This window comes from Pectinophora gossypiella, chromosome 15, assembly GCF_024362695.1.
Source record: "Pectinophora gossypiella chromosome 15, ilPecGoss1.1, whole genome shotgun sequence".
In the NCBI taxonomy this organism is placed as follows: domain Eukaryota; kingdom Metazoa; phylum Arthropoda; class Insecta; order Lepidoptera; family Gelechiidae; genus Pectinophora; species Pectinophora gossypiella.
In genome coordinates this window covers 13,395,855-13,411,153 of record NC_065418.1, presented here as the reverse complement: position 1 = coordinate 13,411,153, position 15,299 = coordinate 13,395,855, and the positions used below count along the sequence as shown (strand labels likewise).

The 15,299-nt window shown below is 41.8% G+C and overlaps 1 protein-coding gene across 2 annotated transcripts in view; it reads left to right on the top strand.

Annotated features, from left to right (window-relative positions):
* The first annotated feature begins 364 nt into the window (after positions 1–364).
* The window catches only part of LOC126373271 (acyl-CoA:lysophosphatidylglycerol acyltransferase 1), a 351,324-nt gene continuing 336,389 nt past the window's right edge, over positions 365–15,299 (top strand). The window contains exons 1-3 of one of the 2 annotated variants that reach the window (XM_050019337.1): positions 365–709; positions 2,461–2,579; positions 9,895–10,094. In XM_050019337.1, coding sequence (XP_049875294.1) covers positions 2,569–2,579; positions 9,895–10,094 — 211 coding nt within the window. In that variant the 5' untranslated portion in view covers positions 365–709; positions 2,461–2,568. Of the gene's footprint in view, positions 710–2,460; positions 2,580–3,386; positions 9,620–9,894; positions 10,095–15,299 lie in introns of those variants that run through there. The other variant, XM_050019336.1, reaches the window with a different exon arrangement.

Sequence of the window (15,299 nt, the reverse complement as noted above, 5' to 3'; positions counted from 1 at the left end):
CCCTACCACAAACAAAAATCCTATTACCCCTCCCCTCACCCTATTACCTAACTCCCTTGTTTATGATCATTCATTCTATATAGCCCCCATTCACAAGCGAATGAACTATTACGTAAAACGAATCGGCTAAAAAATGTATCCAGTCTGTTAATTTCAAGTTAATTTATTTAAAGTTTTTCCACAGTTACATAACCAAAGTACATAACAAATTTCATTTATATAAAATAAAAAGCAAAAATTTTCACATTACTTACTTTTCTTCTCTATGACTTATAACAGCAACCACAGACAAAATTATTTTTGAACGCATCCAAACAATGTGCTGCCTCTAGCGGCGAAACAAGCATAACTAGTCGCGTTCGGGTAGTGTTCGGGTGTGTTCGTCTTTTCTCGGATCAGTCACGCCTAAACTCGTTCGAAAAGCGAAATCAAAATCATTCCACGGCAATGTACGAAGACTGATGCTCTTGTCGGGGACTCATTGTGCAAACGGGCAATTTTACTTTTTGAAACGGATTGTATTACCCGACACAAGTTTTTTTACACGAATAATGTTGTGATATGCGCCGTCGATTGTGGTGATTAGTGATTTCAATAAAAATATTAACAGTGAAATTGTACAAAGAATATAGTGTGAAGTGGTGCAATAGTGTTACTGAACCTGGATTCTAAAGGATTGCGTTTTACCTGAGAGATTATCAATAAAACGGTAAGTTTTCGTGTTTGTTTTAGCGCATTGCAATAAGCTGGATGGACTGCGTGGCGTTTTCAGAATGGCTTCCGTTTATCGACTCGCGTGCGCGATAATGGCTGACTTTCTTTTCTCCGTTCTCCGTGGAAGGAATAGGCGTAGATAGGAAGTGATTTGATAGGAAAATTGAGGATTATTGGACGTCTGGTTAACGGTGGTTAAAAGGTGGTAGATTTTTTGGTGTTCTTGGTTGTGCGTGGGTGGTAGTATAACGTGTGGGAGTAGGGAATGCAGTCAACAAATGCCGTCTCTGGCTGACCGGTCGCGGCCGCGCGTTGCAGTGTTGACGCTAGCTCGCCCATTGACTAAATTCGTCGAGACGTCGCGTTATGAAATTATTCAAAACGCCATGATTCAGAGCGGCCTTCATTGGATACCATGAAAATAAATGGTAATTCTAAACTACAGTGTTTTCTCCACATTTCAGTTTCAAGGACAACTTATTATAGAATTCTTTAATTAAGGATACAACAGATTACTCACTGATATAATGGTTTACAGAAAGATAATCAGAACTTAGGTCCGAATTTTTAAACTTGGCTCGTATAGAACCGGTTGGGAAAAAACAGTATCACCGCATCCATTTGACGACGGATGTCGACCAGAAAATTGCACCAAATTGTCCATTTAAGCTTTATTGAGGAATCTTACCGGAAAATAGCTTGAGCGCCATATTTTCGCAAGGAAATAATACGACTCATAACGCCAACATTCTTTTACAGCTTAGTATAAAAAAAAGTTCATCTACTTAAATCGTTGAAAAAATGCTGTTAATATTGTGTTTGTAAATATTTTTCAATTGAATAGAATCTAGAGATGTGTCAGGTACTATAAAAAATCATGCGAGTTTTCCTTATAGCAATTTACCTTGAGAACGGACAAGCGGCCATGTTCTAACTAAAAGAAGCTATGCTTAGAAATCTTTTGATTATTATTCGATTATCTGCGAAGAAACCTCGGTACCTAAGTAATAAGCTAATTACACCCTATAGGGGCTTGAATGAAGATCACTGCAGATCAGGGAACCAACTTAATCATAACTCATTCAACATTTATAAAAACTAAAAGGTTGTGAAATAACTAAATTACTAATTTCATTCAACTAACTGGAAATAAACTACAAAAAGCAATCTATTCTTTTTTAAAACGGAATTTTCTAAAACGGAAATTAGTACTACCTACCTGGGGTTTGTATTTATAAGAGACACTCATAATAATAATTAATTACAACATAAAGTAGTGTTCAATTTAACAAGCAAACCAAATAGATTAATTTTCAATAACCTCTACAATACTTAAAAATCATCATCAGTAAGTTGGTGCTTAGGTAAAGTCAAATAACAACTCCTAATATTTTGTTAGATAGGTACAGCGAATGTTTGGTTTAGTCTCTTTTGTGTGCATTTCAGCAAGAAATGGTGTCACGAAAACCCAATGTCATAATCAACAAAAAATGGGTTGAAATAGTTATACCAATAAATTGAACACTTTGCCACCGTAACGTTATGCTGGTTGATCATCTGTAAAATCGCGTGGATTAGTGAAAGAATGTGATGAATTTGTCTTGGGTTTTCTCACAGTAGCCGATTCGCTAATGTTCGGAAGTTTTGCATGTTATGTACTAGTAGGTTGAGTCGACGTTCACTAGCTAGGTATATAGGCAGATTGGGCCCACCGCCGATTCTTAAACACGATATTTGTTGTTGCAGGTCTCGGCCACCAATTACTACAAGCCAAGCCATCGCACTATGAGAGTGCGCTCCCAAAACTTATGATCTACACGTGAACATTGATAAAAGCCCGAATTTGAGTCCACCATGGCTATTCTGTAAGTATTTGATGTATTGATGTTTTCAGTTCTGTAAACTTGATATTTTATTTTACCGTTGCGCTACCACGTTCACTCCCTCGTTACGAACAGCATGCCAAATATTTTATTTTGTTATTATCCCCCCTTATGATGATGCTGAGGCTTTCGTCGGCGTGTGACTTGTATCAGTGCACTGACCGCGTCGGGGCCGCCCGTGACCGCACTTTCCTAGTACTAACCTATTTTCGTCCGTTAATTGATCGAGCGCGAGCGTCCAACAAAGTTAACGTACCGCATCTTCAAGTAACCTTGTGCCTATATTTCATAGATTCGACTCGTCGCATTATTCATTACTACGTTTAACTGACAACCAATGTCATATCATATCCTCTGCCGTAATTTTTGGATACTTTATTTACTTTGAAAATGGACAAGGTTGACTTGATTTATATTTTGTAATAAGTTATTTTATTGTAGTGCATGTGTGATAATTGCAAAGAAAATAGGTTAGTGCTATAATTTTCAAAGTATATGGAAAGACGGTGACCGCGCGTCCTCGCTTCAGCTCGCGAATTCGCTCCGATCGCACTGGACCTCTCCGAGCCACGACGTGTTAGCTCGTGCACACCGCGCATCAAACAATACAATCGTAATACACCGGATAGGTTTTCGTCGTCAATATAGTCTACAGGCTTCACCAGACAACGTAGATTAGGCAAGTAGCAGTCGGCGGAGCGGTGCGGTGCGATGGGATCGATGCGGCGACGGAGACCGGGCCAAGCCCGGGCGCGGGCAGTGCGGCTGAGTGGGTGTCTCGCGTTGCAGATGCTCGGGGCGGGCGCGGGACGCAGCGGGCAAGCGGCGGCGCGCGCGGTAGGCTGCCGGCCACATGCGCCCGCACCATGTGGCGCGTGCTGCTGGCCCTCACGGCCGCGTGCGCTGCCGCGCGCGCCGACCAGGACGTGGTGCGCACCTTTATCGACCCTGTGACGTCACCCAACTCCTTCTTCAACCATCTCGTCGTCGACCGGAACACAGGCCGTGTCTACATCGGCGCCGTCAACAGAATCTATCAACTTTCCCCCGATTTGGAGGTCGCACAGTCGATTGTTACGGGACCCGTCAACGACTCCGCCCAATGCACTTACGACTGTCCACCGAACTTTGTCAAGAAACCTACGGACAATGTGAACAAGGCTCTCGTAATAGATTACTCGTCTAGCCGATTAATAACGTGCGGATCAGTATTGCAGGGGTTGTGCTCGGTACGCAACTTGAATAACATTTCATTGGATGTGCGCGAAGTGCGTGAGCCTGTAGCGGCGAACAATGCGACGTCGTCTACGGTGGCGTTCATCGCGCCGGGGCCTCCGAACCCTCCGATGACTCAAGTCATGTATGTCGGAGTCACGTTCACGGGCAACTCCCCATATCGTTCTGAAGTTCCTACAGTCAGCAGCAGATCTCTCGAAGATGACAGACTTTTCATGATAGCTAGAACGGCTGTGACAACAGGAACGAGAATGTTTGTCAATTCGCTGTCTCGAGAAAGATATCCTATCAACTACGTATATGGATTTAGTTCTGAAGGGTTCAGTTACTTCCTGACTACCCAATTACGAGGCGTGGGATCAGATACTTACTACAGTAAGTTAGTGCGCGTTTGTCATGATGACGAGAATTATTATTCGTATACGGAAATACCGATGTCGTGCACAGGTGAAGGTGGAGGGAATTTTGGCTATAATCTCGTGCAGGCAGCTTTTGTTGGGAAGGCGGGCTCCGTGCTCGCTGGAGAACTTGGAATTACTGCTCAACATGACGTATTATTTGCAGCATTTAGTCAAAGTGAATCAATAAACACAAATACACCCTCTGACTTGTCAGCTCTATGCGTTTATTCTCTGAAAGCCATCCGACGCAAGTTCATGCAGAATATAAAGACCTGTTTTAGTGGAAATGGATCAAGAGGTCTGGATTTTATTTCACCATCTCACGCTTGTATTGGGACGAAACTGCAATCGATCAGTGAAGATTTTTGCGGTTTAGATGTTAATACGCCCCTGGGAGGAGAACAGCCAGTTGAGGCGGTGCCTGTGGCTGTATTTACAAAGAGGCTAACTGCTGTGGCAGCTACCGCTACTGGCGATTACACTGTGGTATTCGCTGGTACTGCCCAGGGTCATTTGAAGAAGATTGTTGTCGAGAGTGCGACTTCAGCATTTGAATATGGAGATATTGTTGTAGACGAAGGATCACCTGTGAACAAAGACTTGTTCTTCGATACTCAACTGATGCATTTATATGTGATGACTGAACGCAAAGTGTCTAAAGTGAAAGTTCAAGAGTGTAGCGTCTACAAATCGTGTTTAACGTGTCTCGGAGCCAAAGACCCTTATTGTGGATGGTGTTCTCTTGAAAATAAGTGTAGTCTCAGATCAGACTGTCAGGATGCAGCTAAAGATCCTCTGTATTGGATCTCGTACCGCAGTGGACGATGCACTACTATTACCCAAGTAACACCGAGTCAGCTACAGCGAACGACTGCTAGAACATTAGATTTAGTTATTGAAAACTTGCCCACTCTTAATGGACAATTCTTATGTGCATTTACAGCTTTAGATCGTACTCTGATAACCAATGCTACTAGAAAACCTTATGGTGTTAATTGTACTACTCCGCGTACCGACACGCTCCCACCGATCCCCGCTGGTCAACATCATTTTACAGCTAAATTGTCGGTACGCACTACGCAGGGACCTGATTTTGTAGCTACAAATTTTACGTTTTTCGATTGTAACACGTACAGCTCGTGTACTCAGTGCGTCAGTTCTTCATTCCCATGTGATTGGTGTGTTGACGGTCATCGTTGCACACATGATACCGCAGAGAATTGTCGAAATGATATTTTAGTCACAGGCGTCAGTCGGATCGGTCCCAGCTATCGATCCGGTCCCGGTTTCTGCCCAACCATAAATTCGACGTCAGACGGCACAAATGAAATTCTAGTTCCTTCCGGTGTAAAGAAAGCTATAAAAGTAAAGGTTCATATCATTGGACAATTTATTGTTCAAACTAGATTCGTTTGTCAATTCAATATCGAGGGTCGTGTGACCCATGTAAACGCTCAACTCCTTGCCGATACTATTTATTGCGAAGCCGTTGAATTTACTTACACGTCGCGCGCGCCTAATATTACCGCTTCCTTTGCTGTAATATGGGGAGGATCTAAGCCTTTAGATAATCCGGATAATACCCACATTTTGATTTACCGTTGTAACGACATGGCGGATAATTGCGGTATGTGTTTAGCGCTTCCCGAGAAATTCGGATGCGGCTGGTGTCAGGGTTCGGATCGATGTGAAGTCCAGGAACAGTGCGGTGCTCCTAGCGTGTGGCTAAATCGTACGCAGACATGTCCTAATCCCGAGATTCATTCCTTTAGGCCCCAACTAGGTCCGTGGGATGGAGGAACAAATATTACTATCGAAGGAATTAATCTAGGACGCAATATATCTGACATTTATAACGGCGTGACTATTGCAGGAATTAAATGTCAGCCTATTATAGAATTGTACGTGAAGACTCGACGTATTGTTTGTACGGTAGATGGACCGGGACAAGAAGTACCTCGAGACGGCCCGGTCGTGGTTCGTGTTGCCGATTATCGCGGCGAATCGAAATTCCATTACGCGTTTGTAAATCCAAAAATAACTTCTATCCAACCTAAATACGGTCCTCAATCGGGAGGCACCAAGCTACGTATTACCGGAGAGTACCTCAACGCGGGTAGCAATATCCAAGCATTTATAGATGATTTGCCTTGCGCAATACTCTCAGTATCGCACGAAGAGGCGGTTTGTCGTACTAGTCATTCATATCAATTGAAAATGGGTACTTTGCGGATGCGATTCGATAATGGTATGCGAACTTTAGAGCGCGAAAAGTTTGAATACATAGAAGATCCCGTCGTTGTCTCTGTAGAATCTGGCCCTCCACTAGCAACACAACGCAAACAACCAAAAGGGATTCCATCCGGAGGTATAAACATCAAAGTGATGGGTCGCAATTTCCATTCCATTCAGTTTCCACAGATATACGTATACCACGATAATCGTCCTTACATCGCGCCTTGTCATAGAGTTGATTTTCAAACGCATCTTATTTGCGAATCTCCTGGAATAGAGAGCGCTGGCCTAAATCTAGATCCTGATAGACCTCTAGAATTAGAATACGGGTTCAATATGGACGACGTACAAAGCGTACAAAATCTTACAAGTAAAACGGGAGATGCCTTCCTGCTTTACCCCGACCCAATTTACGAAAAGTTTGACGAAGATGTTAAGTATTATAAATCGGAATATTTGACCATCAATGGTCAGAATTTAGATAGGGCGTGTACCGAGAATGATGTAGAGGTTCACATTGGCGAAAGTTTGTGTAACGTGACGTCTCTCTCGCGACACCAGTTGACGTGTCGGCCTCCGTCGCGCGACGAGTTGCCGGACGGCGTCGACACCCCAGAAGTAGTCGTCAAAGTAGGCCGTGCTCTCACGTATAAGATTGGTAAATTATCTTATTCGTCACAGGCCGGCCTACAAGGCGCTATAGGCAAGCCCGTATTATTCGGTGTCATTGCCAGTATAGTAATACTCATATTAGTGTTTGTCGTGTTTCTAGTTATGTATAGGAGAAAATCAACTGAAAATATTAGAGTATTAAAGAATATGCAAGAGCAAATGGATATTTTAGAGTTAAGGGTAGCCGCAGAATGCAAGGAAGCATTTGCGGAATTACAGACTGAGATGACAGATTTGACGGGAGACGTAACGGGCGGTATACCATTCCTCGATTATCGTACGTATGCCATGAAAATTCTGTTCCCTAACATTGACGACCATGCCGTCCTCCAATGGGAACGTCCAGAGCTTATTAGAAAAGACAAAGGTTTGAGGATGTTTGGACAATTGATTATGAATAAAACATTCCTTCTATTATTTATTCGTACTTTAGAAAGCAATAGATATTTTTCAATGCGCGATCGTGTTAATGTAGCTTCTCTTATCATGGTTACTCTACAGAGTAAAATGGAATATTGCACTGATGTATTAAAAACGTTACTTGCAGAACTCATTGAAAAATGCATGGAGGGGAAAAGTCATCCTAAGTTGTTGCTTAGACGAACTGAAAGCGTCGCCGAGAAAATGCTAAGCGCTTGGTTTACTTTCCTCTTGTATAAATTTCTCCGTGAGTGCGCCGGTGAACCGCTTTACCTTTTGTTTAGGTCGATGAAAGGTCAAGTAGACAAAGGACCTGTCGATAACATAACCTCCGAGGCCCGCTATTCCCTTAGTGAAGAAAAGCTCATTAGGCAATCGATTGATTTCAAGCCCATGATGGTTAGTGTGTCGATATCGCAACAAACCTTTTTCGTCAGCGGCTTAGAAGCGACAACAGAAAACGTTCAAGTTAAAGTTCTAGACTGTGATACCATAAGTCAAGTAAAAGAAAAATGCTTAGATGCTATCTACCGTGCGACTCCATACTCCCAAAGACCCAGCCGCGATGAGCTAGACTTAGAATGGCGCACGGGCGCCTGCGGTCGTCTGATATTGTACGACGAAGACAGCACCACTAAATGCGAAAGCGAGTGGCGCAAGCTCAATACTCTCAACCACTACCGTGTACCGGATGGTGCTTGTCTCAGTCTTGTAGCGAAACAAAGTTCCGTCTATAATCTCTCCAACATGGAGAAGAACGATAAATCGCATACGTATGAAACTTTGAACCGCGGTAAATACGGTTCCGCTAGTCCGCCAGCCAGCCCGCTCAAATACGAACACGGTGGCGGTTTTAAATACTGGCATTTGGTGAGACACCACGACGGTGACGCACACAAGGAGGGAGAGCGTGGCAATAAAATGGTCTCTGAAATATATCTCACGCGTCTTCTCGCCACTAAGGGAACGCTGCAAAAGTTTGTCGATGATTTATTCGAAACTATTTTCAGTACCGCGCATCGCGGCTCAGCGCTACCTTTAGCTATAAAGTATATGTTCGATTTCCTCGACGACCAGGCGCTACAACACGCAATATCCGATCCCGAAGTCGTGCACACTTGGAAAAGCAACTCTCTTCCATTGCGTTTCTGGGTAAATTTGATAAAAAATCCTAACTTCGTATTCGATGTTCATAAGTCTAATACGGTAGATTCATGCTTATCTGTTATCGCGCAAACTTTCATGGACTCTTGCTCCACGTCCGATCATATACTTGGCAAAGATTCGCCTTCGTCCAAGCTTCTTTACGCGAAGGATATTCCGGTATATAAGGAATGGGTAGAGCGTTATTATGCGGATATTAAATTGATGCCGGCGATATCCGATCAAGATATGAATGCGATGCTCGCGGAAGAATCTCGGCTCCACACGAAGGAGTTTAATACGAACTGCGCACTGAACGAGCTGTACGCGTACGCGGTGAAGTACAACGAACAGCTGATGGTGACGCTCGAGGAGGACGAGTTCTCGCAGAAGCAGAGGCTTGCGTACCGCCTCGAGCAAGTGCATGGCCTCATGGCGCACGACTACAATGTGTAATCAGCTCACGTGTGGGAGATCGCGTCACCAACCCCACCGCCCTGTATATAAAGCCCCCGCACATATCTATGCTGGCAACTATTGTATATATTAGATAGTGTACAGTCTTTAATATTGTAATTTTTGTATAATTTCAGCGGTCCGATGTCGTTTTTTAATTTTATATAAATGAACTTTGTATTAATTTTACACGACGAACTCGGCCGGCCGCGGTCGTGCCACAGTATGCATCGTAAACTAAAAATTGTGTATGTCTGTCTATGTGTGCTCGCGTCGTACGAGTTAATGTTACGTCGATCGGTGTAAAATGTGTGTCGCAAATGAAATCGCATGTAAGCTCGCCGGCGAGCGATGCGGTCGCTCGCCGACGGGCGATTTTTAAATTTGTACTCGCAGTCTTAACGAAATAACCGACAGTGAACCGGTGAACGATTCCATTAATAAATATCGTCGAATGTACGTTGTGTTTTGATTGAGCACGGCGCAGCACCATGTCCACGTCCGACGAAAGCCCCCGCGTCTCGGCAGCTGTCAGCAGGGAGAACGCGGTACGGTGCCACTCGCCTCGTCTCGCTAGCTCACGGACCCTAGTCGGTCGTCACTCAACTGTGGTGTGTCGCACGTCACCTTTCATATCACCAGTCATTGTTGTTGCGTTGAGCCCGGCCCGGGGTGCGAGAGCGCGCGGGCGCGGCGAGGCGGTGTTATGAACCGACGCGGCCCTGCTGTTTCAGCCGGTACGTGTGGATCGTGGCCAGAACGATATTCGCGGTCGTCAACAACTTATACTGCATCCCCGCGTACGTGGTGTGGATGATGGCGCTGCGCCTCGTCAGACCCTTTTTCGCCCCAGTCTATTGGAAGATCGAAGGTCTCATGTACCACTGGCTGCTGGCGATGGTGTCCATGTGGTCCTGGACGGCTGGATATGAGAGTAAGTCCATTTTGATCTTCCAAAACTACACTTGAAAATGGCGAAGTAGGAGTTACTAGGACCAGAGAATGCGAATAATTCGATTTAAATTTACTGTTTTAAATAAGTTTGTTCTGATTTTAGTGCAGCTTAACGTGTTACTCGGTCGTAGTAACTCTTATCGCGCTCTTACACACACACACACACACACACACACACACACACACACACACACACACACACACACACACACACACACACACACACACACACACACACACACACACATACTGGAAACATAAAATTATTCACAAACAAAAGATAAATTTATGGGAAAGTTAACAGGTTAACAGTTAGCAATTTTGGATACATATGTCTAAATTATGTTGAAAAGAATAATGACTTCTTGTAGGCCATAATTATAAGATTGCGTTGTGATAAACAGAGCGAGTAGTTAACAGCTTCCGTATAAACTTTGCCATTGTTCTTAGCCAAGATTATTGTTCTTTCTAATTATATGTTTGTACACAACACATTCTAAATAATAATGATTAACCAATGGAAGGTCAGAGAGGCAGTCGCTTCTGTAAGAAACTGGACCTGACTAAGCGGACCCCGTGAAAACGGGATAGCGTTGATGATGATACGATACATTCCTAATTTAGTTAACAGGGGGGTTAAATGGCCATATCGAAGCAATTCATCTCAAAAAGCAATTTTGCTATTTGACATTTGTTTGCACTGCGCACTTACTTTTATATGCGCAAATTCAAAATTTCAATAATGCTTTTCTAAATGAATTCCTTCGATGTGGCTATTTTAACCCCCCAGGACTCAAATAATTGACATGACCATTACTTTTTATCACCACATGTGACATTGGTTTGGCAATTTATTAACTGATTATCGTACCGAGTTGTCACGTAGAGAAAAAAGTGTATAAAAAAGAGATGAACCAGTTATGAATAGTAAATAAATTATTCTAAATTCTGCTTTGCACTAGTCTGCAATATGTTTATAAGGCAAGTGTAACAGAAGAACTTTACGAAGCAGTTGATTAGAAGGATGTCACTCATTGTAAGGTAAGTACGCTATTTGATTACATTGTATTTATCTTAGAGCTGTAATTAGATAATTACTCGGTCTATAAATAAGTTGTACAATGTCAATCTGTTTAAGCCAAAGTACTTTGATGATGAAAACAACTTAACACGTTGACAGTCTCCGTACAAAATGTTTTGACATCCTTGTATATCTCATCATCTTAAATTTTTATGTCATTTTAGTTTATTAATAAAGCTGAATAAACAGATATTTTTGATATTTTGAATATTTTTACTATATCTTCAGTCACTTCAGCCTTCAAACAGGTCTAAAGTACCATTCATCAAACATACTGTAATACAAATCTTTGCTAAGTTACCCGGGATCCAAGTGGAGCACTCGCCCTTATTGCGTATCTGGTCGTTTGAGCCATGTATGGGCCACGGACGTATGGAGCTAGACCATCATGACCCGTATATGCATCACTGGACTGTCAACGTGTTAAACAACTGTCTTTATTATATCTAAGAATACCCTATTAGCCTTATAATGGCGAAGTAAATAGCATTTAAGGGGTTTCAAGTTTACATTTGATGTTCTGCAACTAAATTATGCCTAGTCGATACTGAAATTGCAAAGTAAACCACAATTTTATCTTATCTTCCTTTATCAACAAAAAAATATAGTAGGTAGCTAACGCGCCTGCCGTGGATGATATCATAACGTTGCCATTTTTTTATGATTCATTGCGTCAGGTGGCATTCGGTACCAGTTTTCTAGACTTTAGCTGGTAATAAGAACCCTGGAAACACGTAATCTCTGCATTATGCATGTATTGCCGAAGCTAGGCCAAAGCCGTTCGTATGTTAGCTCAGCCGTTAATCCGTGGTAAAAGTGGGTTTCGACTGGTCGGACACGTCTGGCGACAAAACGAATTACTGGCAATCTGATTTACAGATAATATCCTCTCTTGCGCAAGCCAAATTAGATTTCGCATATGGGTCCGTAATTGATTTTCGGGTATTGCAAGTCTGAACAATGGTGTTTCGAAATGGTGCCCGGAGCTCGGTCGGACCGGTCGCTAGCGGCTGTATTGACCTTATGCGGCGCGTAGTTTATGCGCGGCCGCCTGAGGACGGTCGATGACCGCCCCCCTCCCTCCCATCGCTAGGAATGCCGCCTCACCCCCCACTTCACCACCTCGTCACGTCACGTTGCATTTCGAGTGGCGAATTTGCGTAGCTGCAGGCACTGTGTGCGGCCTGCCTTCGACACTCGATCGACTTTTGAGTATGGTGAAAGTCAGTTTTTTTTTATTGCGGCAAACTTATCGGATCAATTTACTTTTATGAATGATTAAGAGCTTAGTGTATTGGCCACTCTATCATTGTATTCTTAGATCGGGTTTAGCTTGGCAACAAAGAGCCAATCTTCGATTTAGCACGCGAGGCCTCGTTAATTCAAATTCGAAGCGTATAAAAGAATTGACGTGTTCTTGAACACTCCAATATTCAATACACGCGTACGATATATAAATTAACATTGAAAGAGCAGACCAGGATGATTGACTCAACTGAAACAAATGGTATTCAAGGAGTGTCCACCTACGTGGTCATTATGGTCTCTGTGATTGCACCACGCTATAATAATTCAAAGCAATAAATTCCTTTGTACATCCTTCGATTGTCACAGTCGGGACTCAAATTGAGGTCTTCCTGCGGCATCAAGTGGCTCGAACGTGCGTGAAGCAAGATACTCTGTAATCCTTTTTAGATGAGTAATTTCATTAGTTCAAGTAACACTTTACTCCGTTTTTATCTCTTTGTTGTCTTGTATCTCATCCTTCCCTTTTTCAAAGTTCGAATCTTGTTTAATCCAAAAGTATCTGCGGCTGATGTTTATGACTTTAATTTTCCTATTTCTGTTTAATTTTCCATGTTGTTTTAGTTAGACTCTAGTACTTCATCGTAAAAGGGATTACCAACTATGGTGCGTAGAATACTGTTTGCTGCCATTAAGGCTGCATCGCCAGATGTTTCCATGAGAACTAGGATATTTACTACTAGCTAAATTACTTTAATGCATTAAACGTGTACACATGTTCTTAGCTTCCACAAACGATTTAAATTCTTCAATTGCAACATTACAATTTGTTAAATACTGGGGGTTTAAAAAGGCTTTATTGAGCATGTAATATAAAAAAAGGAATATTGCTATTAGACGTTCATAGCAATATTGTTTTTTTTTTAGAAAAAATGTGGCTTTTTAACCCCCTGTATATTGTTCGAGATAAAAGATTATTTACCAAAAGCGTTAGTAATGTTCGTTTCGAACAATACATGTCCAGAATTAGCATGTTCGTCAGTCTGTTTGTTTTTTACAACGTGACTCACTATACATCCTGCCATTTGGTAATGAATTGGACCATTGATTGGCTTGTTGTTTTTTGTGCTAAAATATTGTTATGAATCAGCTTTCCGGTCAGTGCAAGATTTATAATTTTAGCAGTTCCAAAATTATCATTAATATAGGCAATTTCAAATTCGCAATCATTATGAATGAAAACTTAAGTGGAGAAGGCATAAATTGTACTACGTCGTTTTGTAAGAACTTTTTTTGACATCATTCATATTGATGTAAAGCAGCAGGCGACTGAAACTCGACCTAATTTTGTCACGATAAATCCCGTTTTGTTCCAGCTCACATAACAGCACCTTTATCTCGTGCGTGTCTGATCATTTATTTTTAAACAGGTTGGTTTCCTTTATGTACCACCAGTAGTACATCACCTGCTTACAACTATTATCATTAACAGACAGGTGGTTTATTTCAAAATGTTTATTTATAGACCAACGCGCAAACAGTAGGCTGCTTCATTTTCTCAACAGTCCAATTACGTTTAAATGTTGCTAAGAAAACTTATCTATATTTGTAACAAACACGCGACACCTTTATATTCCTGTTACATTGTTATAATAACGATAAAAAGTTCCGTAACTTTTGTTTATCTAAAAACATTTTGAATACCCCTTTTGCATATGAACAGAATTACATTGTGTTTGTTACTTTATGGTTAACAAAATTGCGATATTATCGGGATGTGTTCTCGCTTTAGTAATGTAGATAGGACCACAAAGCGTGTTATGAACGTGTACTCGTTCTGAAACAGTAATTTCTATGTGGCAAGGACGATTGTATGCAGCGCGTACCAAGATACAGTAGAAACTATTTACATTAACGTCTTTACATAGTGACACTAATAGATCGCTTCAAATAGAATAAGCTCACGACTTGAGACGTGTCTGCAAACTGCGATGGATGACGAAACGAGTACGCGTGTAGAGTTCATAGTACGCGGTTAAACATAAGCCGACTAACATGTACTTGTAACAAAGAACTGGTTTGTGTCTGACTGCGGTTTTGTAGCCTATCCTTCGAGACTAAAGAACGCCTAAATTTAGAAGTAATGATTCAGCCTGCAGTCGCTTTTAACACGCTGTATCATTACATGCTTATGATTTCTTTATAAGACGTTAATGTGTTGTTCAGACATTAAAATAGAGATGCTAATGATAGGTTATTTCATCTGATGCAGTTTCATTCAGGACTTGGTTTATTATTTGGTGTTGATTTATAATCATATGGAGTGTAGGGTTAAAAGCAGTGGATATTACCTCACCACAGTCCCAGAGCAGAGCGCGAAATCGCTCTACGGAATCAAGTTGTCAGTGTTGTTGTGAATGTCCGACTTTAGCACCAATAGCACGATCGGAATGCGTGTGTGCGTGTAATCTGTGTCGGTGATCATTGTTTGCGACCAACGCTTCGCGTCAATGTGGTGTAAGCTATGTCGAATCATCATATACTTTGACTGCATCCCGAGAGCTAAAAATAATATTAATATCTGCTCCAAACGAATCTGGAGACACGTGTTAAAAATTCCGAGTTGTATTTTAACTCCTTGTGTTATATTTAAAATTGTCGCGTGATAAATGTGGGTTTGTTTCTGTTTTAAACGAGGAAAAACTGGCATACTTTCGCTTGCCTCATGATATTACTGTAGGTAAATAATGTAGTTATTGTATATCAATATCTGTACAGTGGGGAAACTATGATTCACAACTGATAAAAGTAAACCTTTGCACCTTATGTAGTTATTTAAGTAAATAAAGAATTTAGGTT